At 49.8% G+C, this 15,505-nt stretch overlaps 1 protein-coding gene across 2 annotated transcripts; it reads right to left on the reverse strand.

Moving 5' to 3' along the window:
• Positions 1-483: 483 nt before the first annotated feature.
• On the reverse strand, positions 484-15,499 carry arid1b (AT-rich interactive domain 1B). Of its 2 annotated transcripts, none has more exons than XM_062557437.1 (12): positions 14,708-15,499; positions 12,534-12,770; positions 11,594-11,809; positions 10,542-10,752; positions 7,875-8,016; positions 6,869-7,038; positions 5,963-6,095; positions 5,661-5,780; positions 5,470-5,545; positions 4,162-4,909; positions 3,846-3,976; positions 484-3,651 (listed from the first exon to the last, which is right to left on the reverse strand). In XM_062557437.1, the coding sequence occupies exons 1-12, from the start codon at positions 14,804-14,806 to the stop codon at positions 1,831-1,833; spliced, it is 4,104 nt and encodes a 1,367-aa protein (XP_062413421.1). In that variant the 5' UTR covers positions 14,807-15,499; the 3' UTR covers positions 484-1,830. The 2 variants fall into 2 exon arrangements, with proteins under 2 accessions (XP_062413421.1, XP_062413420.1); XM_062557436.1 differs by having other exon boundaries at positions 4,162-4,912.
• Between the last annotated feature and the right edge of the window lie 6 nt (positions 15,500-15,505).

Below are 15,505 nucleotides of genomic sequence, written 5' to 3' on the forward strand. Positions count from 1 at the left end.
GATGCAAAATGACCTGTGGTCGGCTGGGAAAGACTCTCACCTTCAGATGGACCGTCTTTCCTCTTCAAATGACTTCATTCAATGGTTTGTGAGTTGGAACAGCCATATATTAAATTCAGCTCGTGGTTCACTGTCCTGGAAGCACCAAAAAAAACATCCATTTCAGAAGTATCTAATTCAACATTCATCACATTTCATATGATCAAAGGTTATGGAGCTGACATGTTGATGACCTGGTGGTCATTAGAATTCAAATCCAAAATGTAATTTCATGGACGGGAAACATTCTGAATATAAATCAGAGACCTCTGAAGTGACTGAATAGCAGCCATATTTATCTGTAAGCTGAAATACTTGAACTCAAGCCAATATATTTTGTCCCATGCAGTCAGGACTCTTGCAGAATTTCAGTGTATCATTTAATTGTACAAGTTGTGACTTATTACATTATTTTGGAATGATATCAATAAAAAGCAGTCCATGTAAGCAGTTGATGTTTTGTTTTATTAGCCTAGGATTGTCTGGACATAATGCAACGTCTCCGGTGCTTAATGATGTTCATCATACATTTATTTGTGACATGTGCAGCACAGAGTATAAATGTGTATACTGAATAAAAGAGAGACATGGAGTCATACGAAAAAAAGGCAGATTTTACAATGAGCTTTCGTGACGTTTTGAAGGTTCTTTTCACACGTTTTCTTTTGAGAGCATCGTCTAGATTCAAAAATATGCCCATTGACATGAATGGAGGACAGTGATGAACAAAAATGTGTTCAGTTTTCTTGCGCGACCTCGCCCTTAATACCCTTTCACTTTCACGTCTGATTACCAAAGCGATTGTTTTCTCAGCTATAATACAATGCGTACAGGATTTTTTTTTTTTTTACATTGAAACACCAGTTACATCTGCCATGTTCAAATATTTGACCCCATTAACAAAATATGTATAATAACAATAACAAATTTTTACCAACAATCAAAGCATTTGTTATAATAGTAGGAAAGTCCCATCTCTTGCTATGCTTGTTCGACACTGAAAGAATAATGTGCGTCCATTGTACAACGGTTTATATACAGGGTGATGAAAAAATACAGACATAACACAAGTGCTTAGGAAACACAAAGTCCATCCGTGAAAGTCATTGAGGCTATGATAAATTAGACACTTAATTTAACAGATGCTCGTCTGTCGTGTTGATCGGCCGGTGCGATGCTGCCTCCCCGTGGCCTAAAGCACACACTGCAGGCATCTTCTAAGGTTCTCCTTGTTCTCAAAAAAGGGGAAACAACTCGCTCTAGAGTCCTATTGCACAATTTATCTTCCAGCGATGGAGACATATACATTTCAATTTGAAAAGTCAGCATTTTTTTTTTCCCCGCCACAAACTGTTGGCAAAAAAGTTCAAACTACTGTACAGAGTCACATTTTAAATAAATACTCTCCATTGACAAAATGTTGATGAGTATATTAGCGTTTATAAAACTGAAAAACATCTCCACGACTCATCGACTCAAAAGGAACCACGTAATTCAGCACCGACATCTTGTGGCAGCTTTGGCTGAAAAAGTAAACAAAAACAAACAAAAAAGCCAAACAAAATCAGCAATCCAACAGTGGCAGGTATTAAATATTAGTATTAAAATGAGCTTTCAAATGCCAAACCCACTTTTTTTTCAACAGGGCCCAGAAGCTATACATATATAGAGATATTTTGTGGATATGTCTTTAAAAAACAACAACAACATTTTCTGCCATTTTGATAAATAAAAATAGGAAACCGCAGAAGCATCTCAGCGCCTGCGGTGGGAGTCCCGCCTCTCCTCTTGTCATAATTTCCCCAGGTGAAAGAGAACTTGGCAAATGATAGCCACCACCCCGGCGTTGAGCACGGACGAAATGGAGATGTCTAATAAACGGCTTTCGTACAACACAAACTCCGTCTTGTTCTCCTCCACCTTCGCCATGGCCAACAGGCCTTTCGCTGCTCGGCACATCATGTTTACGCTCGGCGGGTCCATAGGTGGGTGCCCCATGTGCAGCAGGCTGTGAGGGTTCTGCTGGTACTGCGCCATGCTCACCCCGTCGTCCAGGAAGCCCACTAAACTACCCACGCTGCCCTTCTTCGTGGCTATGGCGCGCGCCGCCGTGGGGTCGCCTTGCGCCAGGTGGGAGAGCACGGCCACGGCCATCTCCCTGTACACCTGCGCCTTCCTCTGGCCCACGTAGCGCACCAACACGGCGAAGAACTTCTCCTGCCGGCTGAAAGGGGGCGTGGCCAGCAGGAGGTCCACATTGCCGCCCTGGATGCTCAGCTTGCAGAGGCACTCCAGCACCAGCCTCTGGGGGGTCAGCTGGGAGTGGGGCGCCGCCGACGGGAAGGGGTCCTGCGCCTCGGCGGACGGGCACACCATCCAGTGGAGCAGGCCGTCCAAGACGGGGAGGCAGATGGTGTCCGGGTAGGCGGCGAGATCCAGCTGGCCCGAGACGTTGGCCAGAGTGACCATGGCGTTCTCCCTGAGCAGAGCCAGGCACTCCCAGCGCCACTGCTCTCCGCTGCTCGGCAGCCCCGCCTCCTTCTGCTCGTCCCTCTGGCGGCCCGGGGGCGACCGGTCCCTCTCCGGGTGCCGGTGGTGCAGCAGGAGCAGCCGTCCCAGGAGGAGGACCAGAGCCGGGTGGCGCGACATGTCCGAGTCGTTGCCGGGCACGAAGGACAGGCTCCGGACGATGTTGGAGACGCACAGGCAGCGCTTGGCCAGCGCGTCCTGCCAGGCGGAGGCGGCGGAGAGCGGCGCGTCGTCCGGGCAGCGGGGCTCGTCCTCCAGCAGCGTGATGCGGTCCCGCTCGCCCCCGTCCCGGTGCACCCTGAACGGGTAGGACGGCAGGGAGCGCGCGGGGTGGCCGTACGAGAGGGCGTCGACCCGAGCGCAGAGGACGTCGTCTATGGTGGCCGTGATGTGCCCCGGCGGCCCGCCCCCCGTCTCCTCCCCGCTCCCGCTCTCCGCCGCCGGGGGCGGAGGGGGGGCGTCGCGGCGGGGCTCGAACTGCGTCTGGATGTGCGCCGTGGAGTCCCCTCCGCCGGCCTGCCAGTGGAGCAAGCCGCTGGTGAACTCGGTGGCGTGGCCCGGGCGCCGCGTCGCGTCCTCGCACAGGTCCCCCGCGGGGACGATCTTGATGGGGAGCTTGTCGTATTTGCTGGCTTGCTTGAGGCGAAGCTTCGGCTCGACACCCTCCGGGTCATTCTGGGACGCCTTCTCGCCCTCCTCCTCCTTCGCCTCTGCCCGTCCGTCCTCCTCGTTCTGGCCCTCGTCCTCCCCCTCCTCCTCCTTCGTCACGCTCACAGACCCGGACTCCGCCTTCTCGCCGTTTCCCTCGGCCGCCTCTGGCCGCGCCGCCGAGGCTTCCTCCGCCGCGGCGCCCGCTCGCTCCCCCCGCGCCTCTTCTGCCCGCGCTGACTCGGGTTCCGGATGGCCGTTGGAGGCGGCGGCGGCGGCGGCCTCTCCCGGGACGGTTTCCTCTTCCTGTTTAGCAGCCGGGTCCAAAAGGCTTTTCTGAGCCACTGTCCCCACCTCAAACTCCTCCAGGATGCCAAAGATCTCAATGAGGTAACGGCGAAAGTACTCGACAATCAGCTCGAGGAATCCCGGCAACTGAGAAAATCATGTCAGAAAGAAATCGAATCAGTTTTTGAACCGTTTGGACGACATAGTGACATAATGGTATTCTGAATTTTAGGGATCTTTACACTGCAGCAGAAAAACTGAAGGATCAGCGTTGTCATGCATTTGCACCCTGCTTCAGCAGCCTCAATGAGCTGTAGTCATGCTGTTGTTTTTTTTTTTACCTGTGAGAGGGTGAAGGAGCCCACGGTGCTGTCGTCGTACAGCAGGATGTTGATGGTGTCGAGGGCCCACGTGCTTTCTGCCAGCAGGCCGGACTTCAGAGACATCATCACGCGCCAGGCCTCGGGGGTTCCTGGGGTTACAAACACAGGTATTTTTTGGGATACGTGATAATATGTGACACACAACAGATATCATCGGAATTCTACGAGAAATTTTTTTAGAGCATGAAAGTACAATCAATTCGCCTTTCAAGCTAATTCTCTCTCACAGCCGCCAAAATAGTAATGAATGTAAAACGATGAGACTTCATCTCACCGGTGTCCTTGGAGGTGAGCTTGCGTCTGGGCTTCAGAATCGGCATGGTGGCCTCCGCCGACCCCGGTGGGTAGTTGAGGTCCCGCCTCAGGTTGGGAGGAAAGTGGCCGAGCCCCCCCCCGCCCTGCGGTCCCATCATGGCCATTCCGGGCTTGGGCATCTTCATGGGCGACATGAACGAGGCCTTGGGGGACATCCTGGAGTCCATGGAGCGCTGGAAGGCCCCCGGGCTGGGCGCTCTGGACAGGTGGTTGGCCATGGACGGAGAGTTGGGGTACGAGGACGGCTGGCGCGAGGACAGCGGGAGCATGCCCCCCCCCGCCGCCGCCGCCGCCGCCGACATGTAGGGAGACTGGCGGTGCCACTGCTCCTGGCCCGGCCGCCCGTCCGCGTCGTCCCGCCCCACGGGGCCGTACGCCGCCATCTGCGACGGCGGCCCCTGCCTGTTGGGGTACGGGTAGCCGAGCTCCGTCCTGGATGGCCACATGTTGGGGCCGTCGGCGGCGTGGTTAGGGGTGGGGCCCCCCGCCATCATGCCGTGCTGGCTCTGAGCTGGGGGGGCCATGCGGTCGCGGGGGTAAGGGTAAGGGAACTGTCCCTGGACGGGTCTGTGTTCGGGTCCCGAGTACCCACCGCCGTAGTGGTTGTACATGTCCGGCTGCTGGTTGGCGTACTGCATGGCGTACATGTCGCTCTCGTGTCTCTTGGGCGGGGGGCCGTACATGCCGTCCATGGGGCGTTTGTAGCCCTGCTGGAGCAAAAGGGGTGTCGGTCAGTAACGTCCCCGAAACTGATGGCGAGATGGAGCAGGGACCACCCTATTCGACGGGATTTGGTCCGCCATCTTTTATTTTGGAGCTTTGCGCTCTTTAGACGTATAAACGCGATCTGATTGGCCAGTGGCTGTGCTGACTGAAAGATAACGTCTTCTCCATCAATTTATCCGTTCGCTACAATATGTTGGATTCATGTTAATGTGTATTTAAAGACATTAAATAGAATTATGATTATGATTATGAAGACATTTACATTTTTGGAGAAAAAAATTGTCTTAGCAACCAAAAATGTGACGACCCCCCTGTTGAAGACCTCTGCTTTAGAGTTCTATAGTAACAATATTAAATACATATATAATAATAACCTTTCCATTACTCCATAATTTGACATGATCATTTAACCCAACATAACTTAAAACAGTCACAACTTTAGTAAATCAGATGAAGCCTTCTAAAGTGTTAAATAGGCTGTGTTATATATGTTGTTCCAACAAACCGTGTAAAACTGTTGTATTTACATCATCTTTCTCACCTGTTGCTGAGGGTACATCCCAGATGGATGCATCCCATACGGCATGCCGGGATACTGCTGACTGTAGCCATCGTGTCTGAGGCGGAACAGAGGGCACAGGAGGCCAAAGTGAGTTCGCAGGTTAAAAGGAATGATTCGCTAAGTAATGTGTTTTTTGGTACTCTAATAGAACATTTTAAAAGGGCGCTGACCTTTGCTGTGGAGGGTATCGACTGGGAGAGTACATGCTGCTCTCGCTGTTGGAAGGTCCCATGTTGTTCTGACTCCCGGGCGGACCCATGCTCCCCTCCATCCCCATGACGTGGTCCGGTCTGCGAACCAAACCGAACAGCAACCGTCAGTTTTTCCTGCTTCTGACTAAAACATCGCTGACAGAACATCTGCTGCACACGTGTGTCTTTAACTACTGGGGGGCCGCAGGGCTCTCGTTGGGGGAGATGTAATGTGACCCCACAGGTTCCCCACCCACTCCCTCTTTGAATTGCGTGCCTACCTCCTGTCGTAGCCCGGCCCGTATGGATACTGCGCCCGTTGGCTCATGGTCAAGGCCGACGGGGGTCGACCGTACATCTCCTGCATGCCACCAGGGGGCATTTGTCCCGGCATGTAGGGATCGGATCCCGCCACTGCGCAGGGTGAGAAAGAAATGGGGACAAATGAATGAATTTGAATCAACACACGACAAAATAAAAATGATCTTCACAGACAACAAGCTGAAAAATAGTCTTTTCGGTCTCTTTCTAACCAGCAGGTGGCAGCGTTCCTCCACGGATATTCACCACTTCGCGTGCTTAAATCTATTGTTCTGAGGCGGCAACTGTTGTTATGCAGCTAACATCCACCCCATTACTCATTCATACTCCATCCTCACCAGCCTTTCTAACAACTGCTGTTTGTTCTGAAAACCTAACCGCATGAGTTGGTCAAAACAGGTGCTTCCCAGCAGGGCGGGAGGGATGAAAGGTTGAATACGGGGAGGATGAAAAGGATGAACAAAGTTAGGATGAGACAAAGGCTAAGCTACAGGAACATCAGACGAGTTGCCGTGTTTTTTCGATGAAGGGAATGCGTGGCGTGACGAACGGGTTCTCATCTCCTTTCATAGTTCCAGAGGTAAAGCACACACACACACACACACACACACACACACACACACACACACACACACACATACATCTGTCCTGACTAGACAGTGAATTAGACCAACGAGACAGACGAAAGAACAACGGCTTTGGGATACATGAATCATTTTGACAAAGTGCCATGTAAGTTTCAAGTTGAAGTTTTGAATCAACAAATTTGAGTTGACAATGAAAAATAGTTTTGTCGGCCTGAAAAACTGTTTATTTACACGCGTTTAAACATCTCCGGTGAAATTGGGTCAACGGGTCTCACTCACTCTTCCTCATCCCGGCGAAGGGGTCCTTGGCGTCGTACTGCATCCTCATCATCATGTCAGGCATGCTGAGGCCCTGCTGGTAAGGAGCCGAGGGGGCCAGGGAGGCGGCGCGCTTCTGGAAGGCCGGGTCGCTCACCTCCGAGAAGGGGTCCTGCACGCTCACGCTGCTCCTGGACGAGGCACGGAGGGAGGGAGGGAGGGGAGGATGGGAGGGAGGGAGAGAGAGAGATGTACAAAAGGGGAAGATCAAAGGTGTGTGAGAGAGGAGCAGCGCACAGAAAACATCAACATGATGGTTGCCGGGAAGAAGCTCTGTGCTCTTATTTTGGAGGGACTTTTCTTTTTTAATTGTTGATGCGTCCTTCATTTTTATAATAAATACTTTATGTATTAAATAGAAAATGCATTTATTAAACGTAAAATGACTCGTCGTACAGTAATATATTACCAGAATATTATAAAAGGTACATTATTGTCGATCTGTATGCAGGACTTTATGTTGTAGTTGGTTAAAGTAAAGCTTTATATTCTGTTAGAGCAAGTTCATTTTTAATGAGTATTAAATGTCCAATATATGTATTGGAGGATATATAATAGCATATAACATATAAATAACACCTCAAAACGAGTACTTAATCAAATTTATTAGTAACTTTCCATCACTGTTATTTAAAATGATTTTACACTCAGAACATAATATCACAAATACAGCTACAACATTGTCTTCTTTATCAGGAACATTTTTACCTAATGTGAATACCATATAGACAGCATCCAACATTATATACATTTATTTTTTTATAATCTAAATCACCTAGAAGTAATGCTAATGCTGTGTTCCTGTCATATCCGGCCTCACTAAACCATAGTTGCTCCCAATTTATACCCTCACCAGAGAAGGAAAAGTTCAATCAGGCTGCAATTAGATCGTAGAAAACAACAGAATAATCATCACTGCAGCAGGTACATAAGTCTGCAGCCAGTACTCTTCGTAGTGCAGTGCTACCTGTTGGGGGGCAGCGGTGTGACCTGTCCCAGCGGGGTGGTGGCAGGCGTGGGGGGTTTCAGGTCTCCGGCCGCCTCCGCTGTGGAGCTGCTGCCCGAGGACTGCGGCGTCTGTGGGCCTTGGAGGGAGCCGCCCGAATTCGCTACAAGACCCCAAAAAAAACACTCATTACAGTTTGGAGGGGGGAGGGGGGAGGGGGGGGGGTGTCTTGAGGCCGGGGTGAGGCCGAACGGGGGCTTTTGGCCGCAGCGAGGTGCCGGTTTAGGGAGATGACTTTGGACTTGGAGCCGAAGCACTGACAGCGCCGCCGCCCTCCGTGAGACCTGAGCTCAGGCAAACAGAACCCACGCGGCTTGTTTCCAACAAGGTGAGTGCGCCCTCTTCTCAGTTCAGGTGACACGAGACAAAAAATGAGAAGAGTTCCACTCGCTACAAGGGAGCAACGCACAAAGAACCACACACACACACACACACACACACGGATAAAACCTGAGGGATCCAAATTCCCAGAAGCAGGTGTAATAGAATGTGTGGACCGCTCCGGCTTAAAGATGACAAAGACGCCAGAAAGAGAGACTATGAAAGTGTCCTAATGAGCGTTTAGCGTCTCTGGAACTGCCTCGGTGGCCTTTCCCTGCACCGCACGTTTCCACGGGAAGAAAAAAAAAAAAAAAGACTTAAGCTTTAAAAATTCATGCTCATTCTGAATAATTCAATAATACCCCCATGCCTCTACATCATAGGAGATGCAGGGAAAAAAGAGAGAGACCGGAGAGAGTGAGAGAGAGAGAGAGGGGGGGGGGGGGGGCGGTTGTGCCACGATGATGAGTAGGGGTAGAAGAGAGGGCAAGGAAGGGGGCAGTGAGCATTAGGGATTCTTCACTTCCTTGGATATGGGTGCTTCAGAACAACACACACACACACACACACACACACACACACACGGAAAAGTGCAAGCATTGGTGGGGTTAGTGAGGGTTAAGAGGTTTAACATTCCTCAAGAGCTTGAGTGAAGACAGACGGATACATAATACCAATCAGTGGGGTTACAAAGATGGAGGGGGGAGGGCGGGGGGGTGAACTCGACTGCCCCCTGCTCCACATTTAGAGGGAGAGGAGAATGACAGCGCGCTGCGTTGTGTTCACGAGAGGCGGCGTGCGTGTCAGTGGGTGACATAATCCAGAGGGGTTTGGGTGGGTGGGGGTGGGGCTGGAGGAGGGCCGGGGCGGGGGGTGGGGGGGGGGGTGGAGTCAGTCAGACAGGCCGCTTTTTGTGAATGAAAGGTGACGGCGAGGTCGGGTTTGTTTACATTCCAGTTCTCATTAATCACTCCCCACAACCCCCCCCCCCCCCCGCCTCCCCCCACTTCCCCACCAACACACACACACACACACACAAGCAGCCTCTCCAACCCTTGCAACTTGGGTGTAACTGACCATCATTTCTATGGATCACTGTAATATTGTAAGGTTCAAAATCTGGGAACAAAAGAACGCTGAAGAAGGGGCCGTTGGGACAATCACGCAGGCTGTAAACAAGTTAACGTTTGCCATTTGTTATATATATATATATATATATATATATATTCATATTTCCTGTGGTTATCACACTTCCCATGAACAAAGTTTGATTTAAAAAAAAATGGCACAGCAGAAAATGTATCTTTGATTTTGACGTTATTCATCCATATTCGCGTAATGACATACCATTTTTATTAGAAGAACCGGTGCCCTTAATAATATACTTTCAGCAGTTACCGTGGTGAGTTTGAAAGCCCGAACTTTGAAATTACCCTTCAAAATGAGTACGTTTCCAGCCCACTAGCACATGAAGAATACTACTTATGTTCCTGTCTTCCATCAGGTGAGCAAAACCAGCTGTAGAGGTTCAAATCTCACGAGAATGCTGATATGAAAATTATGCAGCAGATCTCACTTCAATCAAGTGTTGCTGCATAAGCACTTTACATTTCGACGCGGCGTATCCAACCGGGTGGGGGAGGTGGTGGGGGGGGGGGGGCGTCCGAGCATTTGCGGCATTGACCTTTCTGTATTTTCACGATGCAGACGCTATCTCTGATTACGTGTACCGCGAGGTCCCATCAGCCCCATGTGACGGCAAAATGTGATTCTGTGAAATTGCTGTGGTTAAGGTCCCCGGTCACATGAATGAGAGGCGGCTGGATTGAGAATTATAAAGTGTTATGAGCAAGAAGAAATGTGAAATCTATATACATGTATATAGATATATATATATATATCTATATATATATAGATATATATATATATATATATATATATATCTATATACATGTATATAGATATATATATATATATATATATATATATATATATATATATATATATATATATATATATATATACATACACACACATATATATGCAAGTTTAGATGCTCTTCTCCACCCACCAGGAAAAGCAATCTGCGGCGCCTCGGGCAGGTGAGATGCTCTGATGTTCTATTTAAAAGCCGGGGTCACTTTTCTCATCTCCGCTGCAAATTAGAGACGCGACCTCATCGCTGCAGACTCCTTCCCTCTCTTTCTCTTCCCCGATTCACACGTCATATTTGCGTGCAGGAGACACGCGGCGTGACACAGGCAGCGTGGTGGACCGGAGTCGTTACCAGGCGAGGGGGCGGCTTACCAGGTGAGGGCGGCTGGATCTTGACCTGCTTCCTGCCGTCCCCGCTGCCGCTGCCGTCCGCCGGCGCCGGCGGCTCCTCCCCCCTCTCCATCTTGCACTCGTGGGCGAACAGGTACTGGATGTACTGCTTCTTGAGCGAGCTGGCGGAGGTGCTGGACGTGCCCACGTTCAGGGCGGCGGACAGCTCGCGCCACTTCTTGTTCTTGTTCACCTGAGGGGTCGGAGGGGGACGAGAGACCAGGTGAGATAAGGGCGAGGACCACCGGTCGCAATTCTGTATTTCTGGCGAGGGATCCCACGTGGCATCGGCCGCACACTCGCCGTGTGGCCTGCAGAGTGCGCAGCCTGCAGAATTTAATCAATCTAATCCATTTTCATGGATGTGCACTTCTGTGTTTCTGTGGGTGCTGTGACCTCAGAGCGGCGGGTCAATCTTAAGTATTGGACATTCATTTCCACTCGCTGTCATTAGTGTGCGGGGACACAGCTGGCCACAGCTGGGGCAGCTTCAGTTAAAAGGGGGGAAAACCCAGAACTACAACAACAAAAATGTATTTCAGTTCAAAAAGTACACTTTGTTTGTGCAGCTAACAGTCTGGGGAGTTTTTCCTGTCAATCCATCCAAACCAAACCGGAACGCTGACCGCGCGTTGGGCCTTACTGACCGCACTCATCTCACTATTGTGCTTCCAAAATCTTGCGTACTCGGCCGCTGCAGAGGACTGGCGCATGAAAATACCCAAATGGCTTTGGAGTAAAAAGGGTAACGTGTTCCACATTGTTTTTGCCACCGCTGTTTGGACATTTCGACGCCATTTGACAGGTGGTGTTTAGGGACGTGGGTTCCTCAAGATTTATTTTCATTCTCTCCCCCCCCCCCCCCCACCCAAACATCTAAAAGCTCACCGTATGCCGAGCTGCTGCGCCGCACCGTTGGCGGAGAACATGAAATGGATGATGTGACGACGTGGGCACAATGACACTGGGGCAATGGTCCCAGTTTTTAATCTGCCCGTCACTGCAGTATTTTGAGTGTCCCTGAGACGTTTTACCATGGCGAGGCCTCCGATCTCCCGAACGGCCACGTAGAGCCTCCAGAGGTCCAGCGGCTTCTTGCCCACGGCGGGAAGCTGGGTCACCGGCGTGCCCCTTTCCTCCATGAAGGTCAAGTATCGCTCCACCCACACCCGCCTCTCCGGCTCCCCGCCCAGCTCGAAGAGCCGCGCGATTCGCTCCCCACCGAGGAGGGAGGAGTTTGTGACGGCTTTCTGGTGGGAGATATATATAGATGCACATATAAATGTGTATATAAAAGAGGAACTGTAGCACATTTATATCATATGAATACAATGCTAGCTATATATGGTAAAAGTAAAACAAGAAACCATCTGTTTCTCCTACATTTTTCATTCATGCATTCATGTCCCGTGGACATCATTTCCTTCACTCTAAAAATGCAAATTCGAGAAATAAAGATATAAAGAGTTTATTCTGGAGATTTCTTTTATTGCTGTATCATATTTCCGTTTTCTGCTGCAACTACCCACTCTCCTCCCCCCCCCCCCCCCCCCCCCCCCCCCGAGGGTCATTAAAGTTTCATTCCATATTTACACATCCTGAAGTAGGCCCTGGGTGGAATGACCAAGCAAAAACAAACACTTCTTTATAGCAGCCGGTGTTTACTTCAAGCTGCATTCGCGGCATCGTCGGTGCTCCTCGAGTTCAGACCGAGTTTAATCTCTCGCGGTCATGTGAGGCTCCGGGTGCAGGTCACAGCAGGTGATCAGCTGGTGACCAGCTAATTACTCAATAATCCTTCGGTCACGCATGAATCAATCAGACCTTGTGTCTCCGTTCGTTAGGTTTCCGCGTCCCTACATTCAACGCATTCGGGCGACACACACACACACACACACACACACACACACACACACACACACACACACACACAAATCCATCAGAAAAAACAGTGCCGGAGCTTTTAGCGCTTACGGGGCTGGGGGGGGTCTTGAGGGGCCAGGGGGGGCTGCCGATGCTGTCGCTGTCGTCTCCGTGGTAGGAGGACAGGCTGGCCGGGCTGGGGGACAGGGGGGAGGGGACGGGCAGGGCCCCGCCCGGCGTGGCCGGCTGGGAGACGCACTGCTGGGAGCCGCCGCCGCTGCTGCTGTTGCTGTTGCTGTTGCTGCTGTTGTTGTTGTTGTTGTTGTTGTGGCTGTAACTGTCCTGCAGCTGGAGAGGAAGGTTTTCTTTGTAAATGAGCATCCATCACTTTTGTAATCGGTGCAGCACAGCGGCGTGTCCTACTTCTGTCCACACAGCAACAGCCAGGTCCAGTGTCAACGTTGGATAACGTTAGATAACCCCAAACGAGCCCAAATGTGTGCAAACAGGTGTTTGTGTGCGTTTGTGTTGATGTGCATGAGTTTGGAACCAGAGGTTCTGTGGTACTTCAATATTACAGCTCCATAATTACACAGGTCATTAATTACTTTATTAGAATGCATTTTCAACCTGAAATAAAGGACAAGCTGTTAATTTTTAAATTAAATTAAAAAAAATTATGAAGTTAAACCCTTCACATACTTTTAGAAAGCAACAATTATGCAAAGTTGGCTTAAAATGATGTTTATGTTCTAAAGCGTCACTTAGAATATACATACAATACAATGATATAACTTTGCATAATAAACACTTAATTTTCTTACTCAAGTACATTTTTACATTCAATTCTGAATGAAGGACTTTCACTTTACCTGGAATTTAGTATTTATTTTTACTTTAGGGCATCGCTCCTTTTACTTAAGTAAAGCATCTAAATACAATAGTACCACTACTGCATGTGTTTAAGTGAGCTGTAAATATCAGATCTTTTCCTGCAGTGAAAAGCCCCAATTGCACAGTTTAGGAATACTAATAGGATAAAAGTAGGACCCTAAGTAAAATCACAAGAGGCAAAAGCAACAGTACTCGTTGTATAGAATGTTCCATTTGAAAATACATTATAGTATAATTATTCTTGCATTTATGTTTAAATGGCAGCTGGGGTATAACATTAACATAAATGGAATCACTCACGTGAAGTACAAGTATCTTAAGATTATACTTAAGCGCAGTACTTTCAAACATGTGTTTGAAAGTTTTTGTGCGTCTTACTGCTTTTGTGTCTGCATGCGCAACTGCATATGTTGGCATGTTCGGGGGATACACGATGCGTGCAGATCAGTGCGATTAGGCCGCGTCCGCAAATGTGCGCGCGCTTCGCTCTGTGTGAATCAGCCTCGTGTACGTGTGCGTACATTTGCCTGTGTGTGTGTGTGTGTGTGTGTGTGCTAAAGAGGGAACAACAGCTTGACAAGGGCTTCTGGTCTGTGTACAGAATGCCCATGTCAGCAGAAGCTTATCTTTCTCCCTCTCCCTCCCTCCCTCCCTCCCTCCCTCCCTCCCTCCCTCCCTCCCTCCCTCCCTCCCTCCCTCCCTCCCTGCCTCTCCTGGCAGACAGATCATCTCTTTTGGGAGCACTCGGGGTCTTTCTGGCTGCTCTGGCTGCCTTAAATAATTCAAAAGGCCCTACTACCGCAATCAGCAAAAGAAAAGACAGGGATTTGGAGGGAAAAGACGTGTAGTGGATGTGATGGAGGCGTGTGAGAGATACGTGCACGCCTGGGTGTGTGGGTGTGTGTGTGTGGTGTCGGTGTGAGAGGGGCTGCTAAGCAAAAAACAAGGGGGGGGGGGGGTAGAAAAGAGCAAAGAGCAGAGTTCTGTTGTTGCTGTGCTGAGCAAGCCGAGCTGCAATGGGGGGGGGGGGGGGGGGCAAAAAGAGAAGTCAGCATTGTGTGTGTGTGTGTGTGTGTGTGTGTGTTGCACTGAGGAACTTGTGTTTAGGAGGCTGCATGTGCATGTGTGCAAATGGCCAGCCCTTCTCGGCTCGCGCTGCAAAAAATACCAGAAAGAAGAGAGCGCTGGGGCGAGGAGAACATTAGGAATGGTAAGCGTTGAACAAATCATTAAATATGTCGAGAGAAACAACAGAGAAACGGCCCACCGTGCGAGGCCGCGTGTGCTGATCACAATTGGTTTAGTTCATTAGAGCAAAAGAAAAAGGAGAGGAAGAACGGGGGGGGGGTTGGTAAAGAAGAGTGGCGAGAAGATGGAGGTCAGAGAGGCACCTTTGGTTTGTGAGGCTCGTTGGGCGGGCCGCTGTCGTCTTTCATTTCAGTTTTCAATTTCACATCTGGGCTCATCATCCCGTCTCCTGACATTCCCATGGCTCCTACAACAAGGAGGGCCAAACAACAGACATCGGGTTAGCTTTTGGATAAATATATAGGATAGTGAAGCTATAAAAGCTCAGACAAAAGCTAGACAATTCAAGGAGAAGGCGTACTTGCCATGTGGATTCAACATGATTCAACTCCCTCAAATGAACGTTGCTTATTTTGTGAGTGATAAAAGCTGCCTGATAATTATTTGTTTGATGTCACAAAGTGAGGCAGGCGGAATGGTTTTAAATGTTTTAAAAAGGCCTCTAAACTCTTTCCAAGCCGTTCATCTCTCCAATGGGAGATCGTGAAAGCAGCTCCACTTGAGCAAGCCGGTGCGTCCGCGGCACATTCCAAGCCGGGGAGGAGACGTTGGGCGATGTTCTTGCGCCTTCACGGCGTCTCCCGTCGAAGAGCCCGGGCGCTTAAAAAGGACCGATTTCCAAAGGGCCCGCTGCACATTTCTTGTTAACAGAGAGAAGGGGTCCTTGAAGACGAGGCTCCCCTTTTCTTTTTTTTTTTTATTTCCCCCTCGTGTGCTGCGGCGCGGTGGGGAAAAACTAATGGCTTTTCACCGAGCCCAGGGGGGAAAACCAGACGAGTTCTCGGGAACCCGGCCGTCTCTAATTCGTTTGAAGTTTTCCAAATGTCACGCGTTCCCATATTTGCGTTTGAATAAAAAAAAGGTGCCTTTCGGTTCTCTCT

Source organism: Pungitius pungitius, chromosome 14 (genome assembly GCF_949316345.1).
Source record: "Pungitius pungitius chromosome 14, fPunPun2.1, whole genome shotgun sequence".
NCBI classification, from domain to species: Eukaryota; Metazoa; Chordata; class Actinopteri; order Perciformes; family Gasterosteidae; genus Pungitius; species Pungitius pungitius.